Source organism: Metopolophium dirhodum, chromosome 7, assembly GCF_019925205.1.
Source record: "Metopolophium dirhodum isolate CAU chromosome 7, ASM1992520v1, whole genome shotgun sequence".
Taxonomy (NCBI): domain Eukaryota; kingdom Metazoa; phylum Arthropoda; class Insecta; order Hemiptera; family Aphididae; genus Metopolophium; species Metopolophium dirhodum.
Window position 1 is genome coordinate 18,586,009 of NC_083566.1, and position 20,179 is coordinate 18,606,187.

Sequence of the window (20,179 nt, forward strand, 5' to 3'; positions counted from 1 at the left end):
TGAACTAAAATTTAATTTAATTTATTGGGTGATTAACAATAAGATTGTCTACTAATGCTTTATTAGTGAGGAATATGCACAATCGTTTATTCGATTTACGGAAGGCGAAGATGACGGTTTTACAATATTGCCGATAGCGATAATAATAATATAGTCCTTGTGCGGGAATCTTTCATTTATGTCAAATACTATTGCTTGTTCTTTTTTTCGGGACTGGGCTGTTTGCTAAAGTTGTGGAAAAGGATTTTATGTTTACATAAATTGTGATTTGTTTGATTTGTATTATAGTCGTCTGTACTGTACTCGATATAGCTGTTAACGGGTTGAATTCCAACTGCTGATGGGTATAAATAATAATGAATGAGTTGATCGTTATGAAACCAAACAGATATCTATAAATCTATGAACAGTATAGGTAGGTTGTAGATACACAAACCCTAGTGGCTAGTACACTAGGTACTTAATTACCTAAAAATAAATAAGACTTGACAATTATAATTAAAATGTATCTAATATAATATTAAGGCCTCATAATTTATAAGGCTTTTATCCTAGGGCCTAGAATTATAGAACTTACAATTTAACGGCGTTATAGATAGACAATTAAACGTACAAAATAGTTGTAAATCCATATTTATCATAACAAAATAGAATATTAATTCAATGATTTTCTCATGATTTTTATGGTATCTACTAGGGAGTAACCGAATTGGTTCCCGTTTGGCCGAATTGGTTCCCGTCTGAAAAAGGTATTTCATTAAGTTAAGCCGAATTGGTTCCCGTTCAAAAAAGGTATTTTATTAGGTTGAGCCGAATTGGTTCCCGTTTGTGTACAGGTAATTTTTAATTTTTAATAATTGGTACAAAATATAAATTAGACAGTATAAAATATAAATGTACCTACATGGCTATACTCTATAATATATAGTATAATATACAATAAGATGGCTATATATTTATATATTGGAAGTTTAGCAAATTATCGGTGATTTCCCGATCAATTAAGATAACGATTGAGATATATGTACTTTTATCGGTGTATGGTACATCGTCTATATCGTATGTACGAATGACAATAATGTTGGTGAGCAGTGAGCACTGTACAGCCTCGAATAACACATCGTGTAAATTTTTAATTTATATTTCGTATTTGAATTTATATTTTTTAATTTAAATTTTTCGTAATTATGGAGTTTATGTTTAGTGAAAAGGGAACTAAGTTGTTGATTATTGACAATTACAAGTTTGGATTCCAAAAGAACCTAGCAGATAACATACAGAGGTGGATATGTACAAAACGAAAATGTAAAGCATACGTTAAATTGAACGGAGATTGTTTATGTGAAGAGGTATTAACACATAACCACGAATGTGAAGACGATGGTACACTTGCGCGAAAACAATTGACAAATTCACTAAAAAGAAAATGTGACGAACTTATTACAGAGCGACCATCTAAAATTATACGCAAAGAGATAGCTTCAAACAGTCATAGTGAGTCACTACTTCAAAATGATATTAACAGAGTCCGTAAAAATTTGAATGCTGCTAAATTAAGAACAATTCCCAAGTTACCTTCTAATCTTGAAGAACTGCATAAAAGTGTCAGTGAATGCTTCAGAAATTGGACAACTTCTGAAACTCTTTTTTGGACTGCCCTTATTATCACCCGAAGACGTCGAAGACTGTTTTTATAATGATTTGATGGCCATAAAACCTTGCTGCCCAAAATTGGATCAGTTCTTTGACTACGTTCATGATACATACATAATGACAGATAGTATCTTTCCACCGAAAATTTGGGCTAGATTTGACAAAAATATTGATAGAACTACAAATTGTTGCGAATCGTTCCATTCAAAGCTGAATAAAGAATTTACAAGTGCCCATCCTAATATATTTTATTTTATGGAGACTTTAAACAGTATTCAGACATTAAATTATATTAAATTTCGAAGTAATAATGCTAGAAAACTTACTAGCAAACAAGAAAAAAATAACAAATTCTTGGAAAATTGTATGACTGAGTACATCAATGGGAAGCTTACGCGAATTGAATATTTACAGAAAGTTTGCTTCAAATTTGCAAATCAGCGTTTTTAAACATTTGTATTTATTATATTTTATTATTTGTATTTTTTACCTACACCTAGTGATAATTGACTTCCGAATCAATGATTGAAAATTGTATATATTATATCATTTTTTTTATAACACACATTGACGCACATTTTTAACCAAGCCTACTTTTAAGTTGACAGTCCTAAGCCTGTAAAATTGAGAAGGAAAATGTGCGTAATTAAACGGGAACCAATTCGGCCCAACCCAACAAAATACCTTTTTCAAACGGGAACCAATTCGGTACACCCCAAAAAAACACCTTTTCCAAACGGGAACCAATTCGGCATGTGGGGTTGGAGCTCGGGAACCAATTCGGTACCAGCCATCTACTAATCTGGTAGACCTTAATTCCTTAATTCCTAATCAACAAGCCACCAATGGCCAACACCGACCGTTGTAGTGATTATTATTTTAGGATATTATATACCGCGAAATAAATAATATATAATATAAGTATATATTAAACTATATTATATTATAATATAATATCCGTAACAAAACACAATATTACACTTACACAACATGCCACATGTCATTGTGATTTTTGAGCACAGTGCACTGAACTTTAAATATAAATTTATTAAAAAATTAAGGGTCTTATAACGATACTAGGGTTACATCATACCCACCCCAATTATGATTCTATATGATGTTAACATTTTTGCTACCTATTAACAAAAACGATTAATATTCAAAGAAAAATTGTTATTGAATATTTGTACGGGAAAACATTACATGAAACAATATCAAAATAAAATATGAATCACAACACCCATGCCATTTTGTGATACTGTTCATTCTTAAATGAACCATAAAACACACTCACACCAACATTATAGTATATGAACAGTAACGTATGTACTAGATTATGCACCTATTTCATTAATACATAGTAAACCGTTTTGAAACTATGTATTTTATTGGATACCTAAGGCCTAACTCCTGTTAAAATAATAAATATTAAATAATCATATAATTTTTAGCCGTTAATCGTTATACATAGCTGTATAGATTGGTTACATCTGACATATCATATTATTTTATTAGTAAAAATTTGTGTGCCTTACATTTATAATATTATATAAATTTACAATTACTAATGGAATACTTTTCTAGTATTTCTGAAGAAGTAATTTTATAATTTTTTTTATAACAACATTTCTGTCAATATAAATTACTTAATATTGATATATAAGTCTAGTTAAACACTGTTGCTCCATACATGCTTTAAGAGGATATAACATCTGCAAGCATTGTCTCAGTCTTACAAACGCATACATAACAAAATGTACGTTCTGAATAATCCATTTAACTCTATTATGTATAATATTAGAGTGAATATTACTAACAATTCATATTATCAATTTTTCAAGGAAGAATATTATCAGATTACCTAGTGAATCTCAGTTTTATTTTATATTTTAATTTTAAAGCGAGTTATGAGCATTAAAAATGTTAAATTGCTTGTACATTTTAAAATGAGCATAACCCTTTAAAAAATTGTATAACAGATCAATTAACTATTCAGAACGGACATTTTGCAATGTTATGCGTTTATAAGATGGAGACAACACATGCAGATATAGCAATCTCTTTAAAGCAATTTGCAACAACTTATAAACATTTAGAAACATGTGTTCCTTACAAATATTTTTAATATTTTGTTTTATGTAAAATTATCACTCAAATTCTTGAATAATGAACAAATGTAAAATAATTTTTACAAAACCAATGATTAAATTTGATTATGCACTTGTAAAATACATTTTGTATCACATTAAAAATGCAACAGTTAAATGTTGATTAATTATTAATTAGAACTTAAGCAAATATAAAATATTATAAGTTATTAACATTACTTTTAGTGTATTTTTTTTCTGGTATATGAAATCGATTGTTTAAATTTAAAAAAAAAATTAAATATCAATAAAAGCCTTAAACTTAAAATAATACAAATAATCTAAAAATCTAGACTTTATTCCCACCGGCTACCTTAGAATTGAATGATAGAGCAATGTGTATAATAAGAATGTGATGGCTGATGAGCCTATATTAATATGTCAACCCTACAACTATTTGTCACGAAAACCATTTCAAATATCAGAATTTATAAAAATCATATACATTTTTTAAAAGATTTTGTACCATATTACATTTTATAAATAAAATCTGTTACTTTTTTATTCAACAAAGAAGTAATTTCAAGTAATTTTATTATTTTATAAAAATTAGCTTAATTGACCTTTTTAACAATTACTTATTAAAGAACAAAACTTCAAACTAAATTAATATTAATTTGCAAACATTTTATAAAGGCCCTCCTCAATTGTCACTTTCAATTCCTTATATTATAAGAGTAAATACTCTATGTTAATAAGTTTTAATGTATATAAAAGTATAATGTATATACTTTAAATTTAATATAAAATCACATTCTTAGGCCATTTATCAGTCAAGTTAATTAAAAAAGGTTTTTCTAGCAGAGGATTGAAAATGAATATCAATATTTTAATTTAATTTCTTAGGGCCAATCTTACAATGTTCGGTTAAAGTTAACGGACACTTAACTGGCAAAATTCTACCAGTAATAAAATCTGTTATCAGCTGGTTAGCATTAACCAACACTTAACCAGACTTTATAAAAATGGTTAGATTCAATTGACAATTATTTCTCCAGCCATACCTATATGTAGGATTTTAATTGGGTAAATTGGGTTAGGACATAGTTGTGCCAGGTACATAATCTTTTTTTTTTTAATGATATTAATTAATAATTATTAATAGCTTCAGCGACAATATCTATAGCTAATTACATACATAATGTTCTGTTTGATAATAGACAATAGGCAAAACATAATGTAAAATTTAAAGTTTAAACACTACTTCTTAATTTGACATCTAGACTACTAGAGCCCTATATAAAATGTATTTCAATCAATAAATGTCAAATATTTTGTACAAAATCTAAGTTTAAACTTGATTGTGCACTTGTAAAATACATTTTTAACCGCATTAAGAAATGTAACAACTGGTTAATAATTCTAATTAATTGGAACTTGAGCAAATAAAACAGAAAATAAATAAAATCATTAAAGTCATTAACAATACTTTTAGTGTATTTTTCTCTTGTATACGAAATTGATGATTGCTTATAAATGAATTATTCTTAAATATAAATACAACATATTATATTTTGTGGAAAAAACTGAAATATATTTTTTTACCATAAATATAGTTTATATTGATATTTATGATAAAAAAATATTATTATCAGCATATTAGACAAGTGTACCCTCTAATGAATCTTCATCTTTGCTGGTAGTTGGATTTCTTTTTCTATCTGCTTCTTTATGTCTTTCTACACGCGTCAGTAATACATTTATAAATTCATCAATACTTTTTGCAGGTCCAAGAACAAGAAATACTTTAATTGAATCTTCTTCAAATGCAGTGAGCCTAACACTTTTTTCACTAACTTTTTCAACATTCATGTCTGCCCAAATCTAAAAAAAATATTTAATAAAAATAAATAATCATAATGGCTAACAATTTTAATCAATAAAAATACTACCTTAGTGTTCAAAATAACTTTAAGGTTTCCATTGCTTCGCATAACTACTCTTGATGACTGCCCTCCGTCCATATCATTTACACGTAATTGTCCACGTCCTTTTTCCACCCAGTTAGATTTAGCATTATCATACACATATAGTTTACATATATTTAGCTGGAATACGTTTACATCATTTTCCTCTCCAGTCATACAATCAACTTCTTCATATTTTCGTTTAGTTGCACGTGATTCTTCATATTCTTTAGCAGCTTCTACCAATCTTCTTTTAGATTCTTCTACAGTTTCATCTAGTCTACCATTCTAAAAAATAAAAATATAAAAGTTTAATTTGTATACAACTATAAATACTTTTATAATAATACTTCGTCAGGTTCATCATTTTTAAGATTGCCAAATGAAGGGGAAATAACATTTGAAGATGATGAAACTTCAGCTTCTTGAGTATCGTTAGGTTTTTTATCATCTTCTGAAGTTGAATCAGCTTCTTTATTTAATTCTACACGTTCATGAAGATTTTGACCAAATATAAAACCACTAGCTAATGAAATTTCATCAGGTTTTTGTGTGCGATTTTTGGTAATAACAGCACCAAATACAGCTGGCGGTGATGGAATAGGCACCTCTTTTTTAGGCTGTGCTTCTTCTGTTTCTGTATTATTTTGATTGGAAGAACTTGAAGATTTTTCTATATTTTATAAAATAACAAAATATTTATACAACTTTTTTTTATATTTTATAATATAACAAAATATTTATACATTTTCTAAAATTATTTTTTCAATACACTCAAAATATCTTAATAGTCTATTCAACAATCATTTGAATTCTATTATTTTGGTAAAACATCTTATAAATATATTATAAGGGAAACAAACAAAAAATTCTGCAAACATCTACAACTCTAGATTAATGTATATAATGTTCTAAATTTGATAGAAAATTAATTATTTTTAATACTGACCTAGTACCAACCGGATAAAATGTTTATTATTTACTTTAAAAAGTAAATTTCCTATACCACTTATTATATTATATTTATGCATCTATATGACATGGACTTATGGAAAAATAATAACTAATAAGACATTTTGAAGCCATTTAAATATTAACTCAAGAACTATAATATTATGAAACCCAACAACAATTATTGACCAAATAAATCATTTAAAAAATAAAGACCAACTTACGAATGGATGTGGATGTGTTTAAACTTAATCTAGATGGGTTTAAACAGAATGACTTAGATGAAGGTCTCGGAGTATCCGGTTTTCTTTGACCTATCTCAAAAGCAAATGATGATGAAGATGGCAATAATGATGGGCGTAAGAACATTGGACTGCTCGTCTGGCTATCTACAAAATAGTAAAAATAACAATTATATAAATATTAAAAATCATGCAAATCAAATTTAATACATTAGATACTATCAACAAATTAAAAACAATAATTTTTATAAAAATATATTTGAATTTAAATATGTATAAACTTCAATTAAATAGTAATATAATACTATACTGTTATTTTTAAAAATTGCAACCTTATATCAATGTACATATAGCTTAGGTAGTTATATTGCTAAAAAGTAGATAATGTCTATTGAATTAAGTGTTTCATTGTTCATGGGAACTATGGAAGAAGCAAAGTTTAATAAACATAAATGAATATAAACACTGTAGCATAGGCAATAATGCAAGGGGAGATGAATACATCTACGAACAGACCTTAATTATGTTTATGTACTAGGGGAATATCATAAGTACGGATGGGATAAGGAAAAATAAAATAATAAAATGAGTATGTCAAACTAAATTAACATTTAATCAAAAATGGGACTTATCACTTTAAGAAATGTTGGCCCACATGTCAGAAAAATCTTCCAAAAACATATGTAGGGAGTAAAATGCTTTATAGCAGTTAAACGAAAGAAAGAATGTCAATGTGAAAAAATAGAAGCATTTGAAATGTAGCGAGTCACTGGCGTGCGTTACAGAAGAATGTTCAAGATAAGTTGGGCTGATATACCTATGGAGACTAACAAAGAAATATTGGAAAGAATATTTGAGTCTTCTCTATGGTAAAGTATCAATAAAATAAAAAATGAATGAGTGTTTTAAATGTAAAAAATAAAAATTATAGGGAACGCCCGTGATTAGAATATAAGAGACTAATGATAATTATGATTAGTGAAGACATTTAGACAAAGGTGTGTAACAAGGATAATTGTTTTAAGCCAATCAAACTTCTAAAGCCTCGTACACACTTGTAACATTTGCGCGTAACATCCTTTGATGCGGCCAAATATACCAACAATTGGTGGAACAGTGTTACGGCATAACAGTAAATGTTACAAGTGTGTATGCGGCTTAAGGATTGATTATAGGAAGATGTGTGTATATAATTTATTAATTAACAATTATTATACTATTATACAAAATTAATTGTCTTGATTTATAATAAATATTTGTCTATGATGATAAGTTATTTATCTACTTAATGTCCAATGGATCATCCAATCATAGGTGCCAAATAAGTACTATATTAAACAAAAGGAAAAATGTTTATATGTTTTACCTGATTTGTGTTGATATCTTGGTATTGATGAAGAAGGCTTAACCACTCTTTCTGGTGTATCATGATCATTTGTTAACAGATTTTCTGAAATATTTACAATTCAAATAATTATTAGTTATGAGCTTTTTACACAGCTTTAAGCCTCAAATGTAAATAAAATTACAACATAGGTACAAACTAATAAAACATTCAATAAACTATATTAAATATTAATCAATAAATTTAATTGAATAGGTACCTATGCTATAATTAATTTAAATAATTGTTAAACATGAATTATATTTAACCATTTAAAAATAATTATGTATTCAGACACTACTACATTTTTATGCAATTTAGAATATATCTTAACAATTACAATAATAAATACCTATATAATATTATATAGAACATTGAGTATGTACATTAAATATCATAATTCAATAATTGTAATCGCTAGTGTCTAGTAGAACAAATTCAGTGGTAGAGCGCATTCAACTAGATGGCCGTCTATATTGTAATTTCAACTGTTTATTAGGTAATATAATAAACTTTTTTAAATCCATATTTTATATTTTATATTAATAAAGTGATTAATGCAAACAAAATCTCCTCTTTTATATTGTTCTTATACCTACTTAATAATTGTCAAAAGTAATATATTTCGTTTCTCTAGACTATCCAAATATTATGTCATACAACAAACATATCCTATTATATTATTTAAAGAATACTTAAGCTAAATGAACACATAAAAATCATTGTAAGCTAATACATAATTTATTATTTGGTACCTTTATTCAAAATAATTGAAAACTGATTCACAATCTAAAAAATAGAATTGTGCCATTAAAAAATTACATCATGTTTATATCTTATAATATTTTAATTAAAACTTACTGGAAAAGGTAGACCATAAAAATAAGACTTTTTGAAAAAATAAATCATTTTAACTACCTAACCATCAATTTTTTTTTAAATATAATTATATAGATAAATCTTCATTATTTCTACTAGACAAAATTAACATACACAGTAGGCAAGTGCCAACATAAAATGTATATATAATAATTAATCAATAATTTTAGGTACATTCGATAAAACAGATTTACAATAGGTAACTGTTACTCATTTCATAATACATAAGTGATAAATTTGTTTAATATTTATATTATTAGGAGTAGTCACTTACCTTTAACTTCTACTTGTTCAGTCATGTTTTTGTGAGCTTACCAACTATAAAATATATCGGGAATCTCCAGAATAAATTCTTATTTACCTACAATTTATAAAGATAAAAAAAACAAACTATTAAATAGGAACATAATTCTAGAATTCTAGATATTTTTTAATAATTTGACTAATTGAAGGAAACATAAAGTAAGGATAATACAATTTTACTTAATAAACAGAAAACCCACTACACAGTACATGAACATGAGTATAACAAATTATTTGTACAATACAAATTGTATTATGAAAGTTTTATCAAAGCACAAGTGTGACCTTTGATCCTCGACAAAAACGTTGAGGAACAGCTGATAAACAAAATAATAAATATAATAATAAGTACATTGGCATTGATGTTTGATTAAAACTGCGTTATATTCACGATTATTCTATCAGAAATACAAATCATATTATTCTTTATTTTCTCCGATTATCCCTGACTAAATCAATTAACACTAGGTAAAGCAAAAAAAAAATGTACAAGATTTGGGGAGACGCTTGAACGCGAACGACGGATGTTGCTCATGTAGCATAATATCATTTAGAAGTTAGAACACTATATCTCAGGTCAGAGACGCTAAAAAAAAACCCGGAATTGATGATCGACGACGAAAACAGTGCCACCATATTCGGAACAACAAACTATATACATTACTTTTGTAAAAAACCAACGAAGGACAATCCTAGTCCCCGGTGATCATAATTCATAGCACAGAATAGATAATAATATATTCATAATTCATACAGATCATATACCTATATTAAACTCTTAACTCACTGGTAGTTCTATGCGTGTAAACTGTAAAACACGGACTAATACCTATATTATATCTTAGGTCCGTACTCCGTACTCCGTGCTGCAAAATATGTACAATAAACACGTTATGCGGTTATTGTGACAAGGATCATAATGATTCGCAAATTTTCGATCATTAATGTTTCATTAAAATCACGGGTTATATATTAAACATGTCGGCATATTGTCGCGGTCCATAGTTAAGAGTTGTCTACCAAAAATTGAAACGTTTTTCGCGTTGGCAATTGCTGTGCAAGTCTCGAGAATAAATCGTCGGTTGGTTGGTCACACTCGACAGCCGGTCCCCTGGCCCCTTCTACTTCTCCGGTGATTGCCACCCTATTGCACCACTTGCAAACAGCGAACATAAACGCCGCCCCTTTGCCGCCGACTGATTGAGAACGACGACTGACGAGCACTGGCGCACTGCTGAATTCTCATTTCTGTGAAACCGCGTTGAAGTACACCTGGTGTGTTCCATAGCGTGCTTGTTCTGGCGCTTCTAGAACGTTCCCGAGGCTTCATTACATACGACTTCAACCCGTACGACAAATTCCGACCGATCTTGACGGTTTTCAGGTTATCTTATTAAGGTGAGCTTTACGAAATCGTAATTTAATAATAAAAATAACGTTTTTATACGTTCAGATTTTTACTTGAACGTTTTTGTGTTAGCCGGATAAGTCATTGGTAGAATAAAATTGGTTTCATCGCTACCGAAATTTATACCCGAATCTAGTGGAAAACTATCATTATTTATTATACTGTTTTGTGTAGACGAACTTAGACTACGCTCCATTAAAAAAATGACGTACGCTTCCTCTCGTACCGGTCTTCATGCCGGGGCACGAGAAGACCGCACCACGTTCCTCTCCTCTCCTCTTTATCAGATACCATACAAATTTTACTCAGAAAAGAACATTGCGCAATGTTTCTTAAGCGTTTGGACTGTGGTCTAAAAGAAATTCATATTTCTATTATGTGTGTTATGACTGAAATGTTATAATCATAATTTTTGATAATTGAGGTTAGGATTTTATGTTTGCTTTTATAGACGCCTTGTTAATTTCGACTTTTTTAATTTGTACCTAGTTGTCAGCTTTATTAAAAGAATTAACTAAATGGAGTCATTTGATTGATTATATTTTGTAAAACGATTTATCCATAATAGCTATTACCTAATTCACTCAATTTCTGTTTTGTAATAAACAATAATCTTATTAGTTATTCAATTTGGCGTAATAATTACAAATTGTTATCAATAGATACATTCATCACATTTTTACTTGTTACTTTACATTTAGAAATACTCGTGACGTTTCATACATGTCGTGTCCTCATCCAATTTTTGTCTTTAGTTAAGTATTTATATTTGTTCTAAAATAAATCATTACGTATCCAAGGTTTATAATTAATCATTCTTCGACATTTTCTATAATTTAGAGGAAGTAATACAAACACATTAAACACTCGATACTTTCATTACTTCGTAGTCAACTAGGTACTCATAATACTAAAATAACTGAAATTCATTTGTCTCTTACTAAAAACCTAATATGAATCAAGTTCATACAACACCATTTAATACATTTATTTGTATGTGCTAATATATTAATAAATATGAAGGAGTATGCAGTATGCACCTATATTTTATATTTTTGTTAACAAATTTGAATTAAGTAGGTATTTACATGAAAAACAATTAGTTTTATGGTTATTTACATTCTCTGTTGTAAATTGGTGCCTATCTTACTTATGTCTGAACTATTTTATTATTGCAATAATATTGAATTAACTTACAAAACTAATAATAATTCTTATATTAATTTTTTTAGTTAAAGTATTGTACCTACATACTAGAGTATAGAAATTAAATAAAAAATTATTATAGGTATATCGTAAATGTTATAAAATTTAAAACGGGGTATTACCTATCATTGGAACTAAAATCCTAATATATATTAGCGTAACTATTTGAAGGTTGACCTATTGTCTAAGATTAAGATTTTGGGATGAAATATTTTTTAAATTTTCTTACAGTTAAGTTATATTTTTTATACCTATCTTATTAATATTTGTTTAATTAGATATATACTTAATGACTTAATTACTGATTCGGGTAAGCTACTGCATCTAAAATTTTTTACTAAGGTTTTACTACTTTTTTTTATCTATCTGCTTTAACTGCATTTCTATTTCCAAGTACCTAGTGATTTATAAGTAATCAATTATTTTGGTTACTTACAATCAGCTTAAATATTTATTAGCACATTGAAACAAAATCTTAGGTTATTAGCTTTTTGCATTTTTGTTTACATTTACAAACGACCAACTTAGGAAATTGGTACGTTTCAGATTATATAAAAACTACAATCAAAAACCATTAGTTGACAACAAATATTTTCATTTTGTTCAACTCAAATCTAATTAAAAGATGGAAGACATGGGCTTAAGTTTTGCTGATCAATCTCTTTCACTCAATTCTGCTGAAGATGCCAAAACTATAGTTTCAGCAATCGAAAAATGTCCGTGCCTGGTTTTTCTCAATCTTCAAGGAAACACTTTAGGAATTGATGCTGCTAAAGAAATTGGCCATGCTATTGCTAAACATGGGTCACATCTTAAACATGCATTATGGCAAGATATGTTTACTGGACGACTCAAATCTGAAATTCCAATAGTTCTAGAACATTTGTCAGCTGGTTTATTGACAGCAAATGTACGTTTATCTGAACTTGATTTAAGTGATAATGCTTTTGGACCAATCGGTATGCAAGGATTAGTTAAGCTATTGAATTCACCTGTGTGTTATGAATTACAAAAATTACGCTTAATGAACAATGGATTAGGAATTAGCGGAGCAAAAATGCTTGCAAAAGCATTGATTGATAATTACCATGCCAGTGTCACAGCTGGTACTCCATTCAACCTTAAAGTACTAATAGCTGGTAGAAACAGATTAGAAAATGAAGGTATCATTGCTTTGTCTCAATTCTTTAGTCTTGTTAAAACCATGGAAGAAATAACAATCCCTCAAAATGGAATTTATTGCAAAGGTATATTAGCATTATCTAAGAGCTTACTAGAAAATCCAAATTTAAAAGTGTTGGATGTTCAGGATAATTTATTAACTGTTATAGGAGCAGAAGCATTGGCCAATGTTCTGCCAAAATTAAAAAATCTGAAACATTTGAATATTGCCGATTGTTTAATAAAATCTAAAGGTGCTTTAGCAATTGCAGAAGCTTTAAATGTTCATGAATCTCTTGAGAATTTGGATGTAAGTTATAATGAAATCAATGGTGAAAGTGGGTTGATATTAACAAAAGCACTATGTGACAAAATAAACTTGAAAGGATATAATATTAATGGTAATAGGTTTGGAATAGAAACTATTGATATAATCACAAATGCACTAAAAGAATCTAACAAAGACAATACTCTGGGATCATTTAGTGGCGATGAAGGTGAATGTTCTTCTGATGAAGAAAATGAAAATGCTGAAGACAGTTCAACAGATACAGAAGATGGTGATGTTTCTACTTCTTTTGCCGATAAAACTGCTGATTTAATGAAAGATATGAATGTTAGCGAGATTAATTTAGTAAAAAATTCCACAGATAATGTTGGTTTCGAAATATTAGTTGATCAACTAATGGATATTGCTGGTCGTTATCAAAATGCAAATGATAAAGCAACGTTGGATAAGTGTTTTGAGTTGTATAAAGCAGCATATACTAATGCTACCAAAGAATTAAAATTTGTTGACTTAACAAATTTATTGTTAGTAAAACATGGATTAATTAAAAGCGAAGATAAAAATTTCCAACTACGAAAAGATGTTGGTAGATGTTTAGATGTTCTAAAAATAGCTGTTGAAAATAAAAATGTTATTCCCGAACCATCTCAATGTGTATTAAGCTTTATGTTAAAAAAAAAATTTTCGGCTCAATAGTTCGTAATTTCTTTAATAGCATTCAATAATCTGAAATATATTACTTTTTTTTTATATACATACCTAATTCAGTTTTTTTTTCAATTTAAGAATTTATTTAGTTTCTTCAGAATATTGAATGTATATTACATATTTTATAATTTATTTTTTACGTATATTATTTAGAGGTTTAATAATTTTGAGCAACATTTGTAAATTTTATTGTTAATTATTAATTTGTTAAACTTCATACTGCAAACAAAAATATGTATTGATTAGGAAAATATAAGAAATCTAATTTACTCAGCTTAATGTTAGTTCTCTGGAAGACTTATGTTCTTAAACCTATTTATTTTTTCTAAAATTATTTTACTATACATTTTCGATATATTTGTTAATTATAACTCCTTTTCTTTTATGTAAAGATTTATGTTTATTAAATTAAGTTTAGGTTTGTTAAGATTTAAGAATAAATAGTAGTTATTAATATTATGTCTTTTAACTAGTAAATATAATAATGATAAATACAAAGTACTTGTTAACTAATTTTTATTTTAAATAACAAATTGCACCCTTAATTTTCATTGCAATTAATAACTTCAATCTGAAGAATACATATACCGGGTTGAAAAATTAATTAATATGATGGACTTATCATGGGCCACTAAATCATGTTATATGATTATTCATGCAACTCAGCATTAGTATATTTTATGCATTTTTGTTCTGGTATACAATGTATTAATACTATAAAAACGTAGGTACCAATAAGGCCAATATTATTTAGATAATTGTCAAAGTGTAGGTATTATACTTTTGCAAACATTTTAACTTTGATTAGGTAATTATTCTTTTAGTTAAGTTTATATACTGTGATATGCTTACTCGTAACTGATAACAGAAAAACCAACACTATCTACAAGATCAAGTCACATTGTCTGAAATAATATATATTATAGTTAGGTTGATTTAGAAGTAAATCTGTCATTAGATGTGATTATTCCATATTTATTTATCTACAGTTTTATTTAAATGTATAAAGTTTATACTACTCAATTACTATTACATAATATATTTTCTATCCAAATATATGATTGAAAAATGTCTTAAGCTATAAATAAATTAAACTGGGTCCTAGTTACACATTCCTATGATGAACATTTTGTATATTCAATTAAATAATATTCATGAAGTTCATGACCTTTAATCTAAGTTGACTGAAAACATCAACAGTTTATACTATAATATGTATGAATAGTTACTGGTATGACTGTACAATTAATAACAAAATTACACTAAACAATTGGGACATGGGAATTGTTAAACTAATCCCTTTAATATTTTACTTACTGATGATACCTGTTGGAATAACCGTTAAATATATTTATTTTATAAAAAAAAATTCAAACTGGCTGCTAGAATTTTTTTGTTGATAATGATTGTATTAAACAAATTATAAAACGTACCTGGGTAACCGATCAGAAATATCAACTGGCTGCTATATTTATATCTGATTTATAATAAATAGTGTTTTTAATAGACATAACTGATTTAATATATTTTCCCAATGATGATACTGTTGGAATTACCGTTTGAAATGTTCATTTGTGATGAAATATCAACTGGCTGCTATATTTATATCTGATTTATAATAAATAGTGTTTTTAATAGACAAAACTGATTAAATATATTTTCCCAATGATGATACTGTTGGAATTACCGTTTGAAATGTTCATTTATGATGAAATATCAACTGGCTGCTATATTTATATCTGATTTATAATAAATAGTGTTTTTAATAGACAAAACTGATTAAATATATTTTCCCAATGATGATACTGTTGGAATTACCGTTTGAAATGTTCATTTATGATGAAATATCAACTGGCTGCTATATTTATATCTGATTTCTATTTGATCATAATTGTAATAAACAAATAATTTTACTTAAGTAACCACTAAATTTGATATATTTTCCCAATGATGATACTGTTGGAATTACCGTTTGAAATGTTCATTTGTGATGAAATATCAACTGGCTGCTATATTTATATCTGATTTATATTTGATCATAATTGTAATAAACAAATAATTTTACTTAGGTAACCACTAAATTTATTATTTTTTAAATGATGATATTGTTGGAATTACCGTTTGAAATGTTCATTTATGATGAAATATCAACTGGCTGCTATATTTATATCTGATTTATAATAAATAGTGTTTTTAATAGACAAAACTGATTAAATATATTTTCCCAATGATGATACTGTTGGAATTACCGTTTGAAATTTTCATTTGTGATGAAATATCAACTGGCTGCTATATTTATATCTGATTTATATTTGATCATAATTGTAATAAACAAATAATTTTACTTAGGTAACCACTAAATTTATTTTTTTTTAAATGATGATATTGTTGGAATTACCGTTTGAAATGTTCATTTATGATGAAATATCAACTGGCTGCTATATTTATATCTGATTTATAATAAATAGTGTTTTTAATAGACAAAACTGATTAAATATATTTTCCCAATGATGATACTGTTGGAATTACCGTTTGAAATGTTCATTTGTGATGAAATATCAACTGGCTGCTATATTTATATCTGATTTATATTTGATCATAATTGTAATAAACAAATAATTTTACTTAGGTAACCGCTAAATTATTTTTTTTAAATGATATAGTTGGAATTACCGTTTGAAATTTTCTTTTATGATGAAGTATCAACTGGCTCCTATTTTTTATCTAAATTAATTTTAGTATTATTAAAAATGCTTTGTAAAGTTTGGTTTAATACCCATTATAAACATTATTTTAATGACAATGATGATACTGTTGGAATTACCGTTTGAAATTTTTCATTTATGATGAAATGTCAACTGGCTGCTCTTTTTTTCTGATGTCATTTGATTACCCTAAAAACAATAATGTTAGTATGTTCAATTTAAACATAAAATTATGAAATTGTCTGAATATTACTATATTTAAAATTGTTTATTTAGGTATGATGAAATTGTCTATAAAAAATAATATGAATGTTCTCTACATGACTATTTATTAAGACCAAAATTATTCAGGTGTTACTATACCACTTTAATTACCTGATGTTTCTTTCCCAATATATTGTTTACTATTTAATATTTATATAATTGTATCCTTGTATTTATTTTATGAAGCATATATGTGACTTTTTAAATTAATATTATTGTTTAACTTGTTATTTTACAGATTACTGTAGAACTTAAATCACATCACAATGTTGAGCGCAGCTAAATATGTTGCACGTCGGGCTACAGAGCAGTCGCTACTTGTTAAACAAGATATAATATCTAAAGCTTTATGTCTTAGTCCATTTCAAACTCGGCAATCATCATCAACTAAGGGTGTCCAAGGTCATGTTATAGGAATTGATCTTGGCACAACCAATTCTTGTGTGGCTGTTATGGAAGGAAAACAACCCAGAGTAATTGAAAACTCTGAAGGATCAAGAACTACACCTTCAGTTGTGGCTTTCACTAAAGATGGAGAAAGATTAGCTGGTACTCCTGCTAAAAGACAAGCTGTAACTAATACCCAAAATACTTTTTATGCTACTAAAAGGCTAATTGGTCGGCGTTATGATGACCCTGAAATACAAAAGGATTTAAAAAACTTGACGTTTAAAATTGTAAAAGCTACTAATGGAGATGCTTGGGTGCAAGGTTCAGATGGCAAGATGTACTCCCCTAGTCAAATTGGAGCATTTGTCTTAATTAAAATGAAGGAAACAGCTGATTCTTTCTTAGGAACAAATGTTAAAAATGCTGTAATTACTGTTCCAGCATATTTTAATGATTCTCAGAGACAAGCTACAAAGGACGCTGGACAAATTGCAGGACTCAATGTCTTACGTGTTATTAATGAACCTACTGCTGCCGCATTAGCATATGGCATGGAGAAAGATAGTGATAAACTTATAGCTGTCTATGATTTAGGTGGTGGTACTTTTGATGTTTCTATTTTGGAAATCCAAAAGGGTGTATTTGAGGTCAAATCAACCAATGGAGACACATTGCTTGGCGGTGAAGATTTTGATAATTTATTGGTTAATTATTTAATATCTGAATTTAAAAAAGAGCAAGGTGTTGATTTAAATAAAGATGTTATGGCTTTGCAACGTGTAAAAGAGGCTGCTGAAAAAGCAAAAGTTGAATTATCCTCTTCTCTTCAAACTGACATCAATTTACCATACATAACTGTTGATAGCTCTGGCCCCAAGCATTTAAACTTAAAATTGACTAGAGCTAAATTTGAAGGACTGGTTGGTGATTTGATTAAAAGAACTACAGGTCCGTGTCAAAAGGCTGTAAAGGATGCTGAAATAAAACTTTCTGATATTTCTGACGTATTGTTGGTTGGGGGAATGACTCGAATGCCTAAGGTGCAGTCTTTGGTTCAAGAAATATTTGGAAAACAGCCTAGTAAAGCAGTAAATCCGGATGAAGCTGTTGCTGTTGGAGCTGCAATTCAAGGTGGTGTGCTGTCTGGAAGTGTAACAGATGTTCTTTTACTGGATGTCACTCCGTTATCTCTTGGTATTGAAACAATGGGAGGAGTATTCACTAGCCTCATCTCTCGTAATACAACCATTCCAACCAAGAAAAGTCAAGTTTTCTCTACAGCTGCTGACTCTCAGACTCAAGTAGAAATTAAAGTATTCCAAGGAGAGAGAGCAATTGCTGCTGATAATAAGCCCCTTGGCCAGTTTTCATTGGTTGGAATTCCACCTGCTCCGAGAGGTGTTCCACAAATAGAGGTCACATTTGATATTGACGCTAACGGTATAGTTCATGTTTCTGCCCGTGACAAGGGTACTGGTCGTGAACAACAAATATCAATCCAATCATCTGGTGGTCTAAGTAAGGACGAAATAGAAAATATGGTGAAGAACGCTGAACAATATGCCCAACAAGACCAAGTTAAAAAAGACCGTGTTGAAGCCCTTAATCAAGCTGATTCTATTGTTAATGATACTGAAAGCAAATTAACAGAATACCAAGTACATATACCTGAAGAAGATGCCGCCAATATACGTGAACTAATTAAAGAAGTAAGAGAAAAAATCGCACAAGCACAGGCTAGTGAACAAGATCCTGAAGAATTAAAAGCTAGTACACAAAAATTACAACAAGCCTCATTGAAAATGTTTGAAGTAGCCTATAAGAAGATGGCTGCCAAACGTGAACAAGAAAGTAGTGGCAATCAAAACCAAAGTGGAGATGGCCAGACAACCGAGCAAGAAACTACTAAAAAAGAACAATAAAAAAGTTTCTAATAAGGTAGTCGTCTCCAAATTGTAGTAGTAAAAATTGCTATTTGTTTTTTATTCATAGTATGTAAATAATATTGTATATATTTATATTATAATTATACACATTTTATATATAATAATTGAATATGTTATTATACCAAATATTCACTGACATTGGCGCTCCTAATGATCACTTTATTTTTAGAACTTAATTTTAACTTTCTTGGAATTGACTAGAGGTCCAAAACATTAATTAGAAATTTGGTCTCACTTATTTGTATATTATAAGTCTTACATAAAATAGTTATAAAAATGTATGTTACACTTACCTATGCGCTATTCAGTAATATAAAGGTTTGTGTTAAAAACAGTTAAATGTATGATGTATGTAGATATTGAATAAGTTGTCTAATAACCTTTCATCTTCAAAGTATACCTGTTGCACTATTTTGGAAAATTTAAATAATATATATATATGCAATTCCTATTACTGTTTAAATGAAAATGTATTAGCTATTAGGGATGACAATAGTATTTTTATAGACATTTTAAGGTACCTCTTAGTTTGAAATGATAAAATGTATTTGTAAGCTCTAATTAATTTTATATAATCAATCAACATTTTAAAAATTTTTTTCAGTGCTTTAAAAACAGCCATACATAATATCATCA

At 28.2% G+C, this 20,179-nt stretch overlaps 3 protein-coding genes across 4 annotated transcripts; 2 read left to right on the forward strand and 1 right to left on the reverse strand.

Annotated features, from left to right (window-relative positions):
• Window positions 1-5,216: 5,216 nt before the first annotated feature.
• LOC132949657 (ran-binding protein 3) lies at window positions 5,217-10,004 on the reverse strand. Of its 2 annotated transcripts, none has more exons than XM_061020645.1 (7): window positions 9,819-10,004; window positions 9,438-9,524; window positions 8,267-8,350; window positions 6,883-7,047; window positions 6,058-6,380; window positions 5,693-5,995; window positions 5,217-5,624 (listed from the first exon to the last, which is right to left on the reverse strand). In XM_061020645.1, exons 2-7 carry the CDS (start codon window positions 9,460-9,462, stop codon window positions 5,400-5,402), a joined length of 1,125 nt encoding a protein of 374 aa, XP_060876628.1. In that variant the 5' UTR covers window positions 9,463-9,524; window positions 9,819-10,004; the 3' UTR covers window positions 5,217-5,399. The 2 variants fall into 2 exon arrangements, with proteins under 2 accessions (XP_060876628.1, XP_060876627.1); XM_061020644.1 differs by lacking the exons at window positions 9,438-9,524; window positions 9,819-10,004 and adding exons at window positions 9,040-9,073; window positions 9,146-9,208.
• Window positions 10,005-10,722: 718 nt separating this feature from the next.
• LOC132949654 (stress-70 protein, mitochondrial) lies at window positions 10,723-19,647 on the forward strand. The gene is made up of 2 exons (XM_061020642.1): window positions 10,723-10,864; window positions 17,446-19,647. The coding sequence occupies exon 2, from the start codon at window positions 17,474-17,476 to the stop codon at window positions 19,517-19,519; it is 2,046 nt and encodes a 681-aa protein (XP_060876625.1). The 5' UTR covers window positions 10,723-10,864; window positions 17,446-17,473; the 3' UTR covers window positions 19,520-19,647.
• On the forward strand, window positions 10,727-16,161 carry LOC132949656 (ran GTPase-activating protein 1). The gene is made up of 2 exons (XM_061020643.1): window positions 10,727-10,864; window positions 12,627-16,161. Exon 2 carries the CDS (start codon window positions 12,706-12,708, stop codon window positions 14,224-14,226), a length of 1,521 nt encoding a protein of 506 aa, XP_060876626.1. The 5' UTR covers window positions 10,727-10,864; window positions 12,627-12,705; the 3' UTR covers window positions 14,227-16,161.
• Window positions 19,648-20,179: the final 532 nt, after the last annotated feature.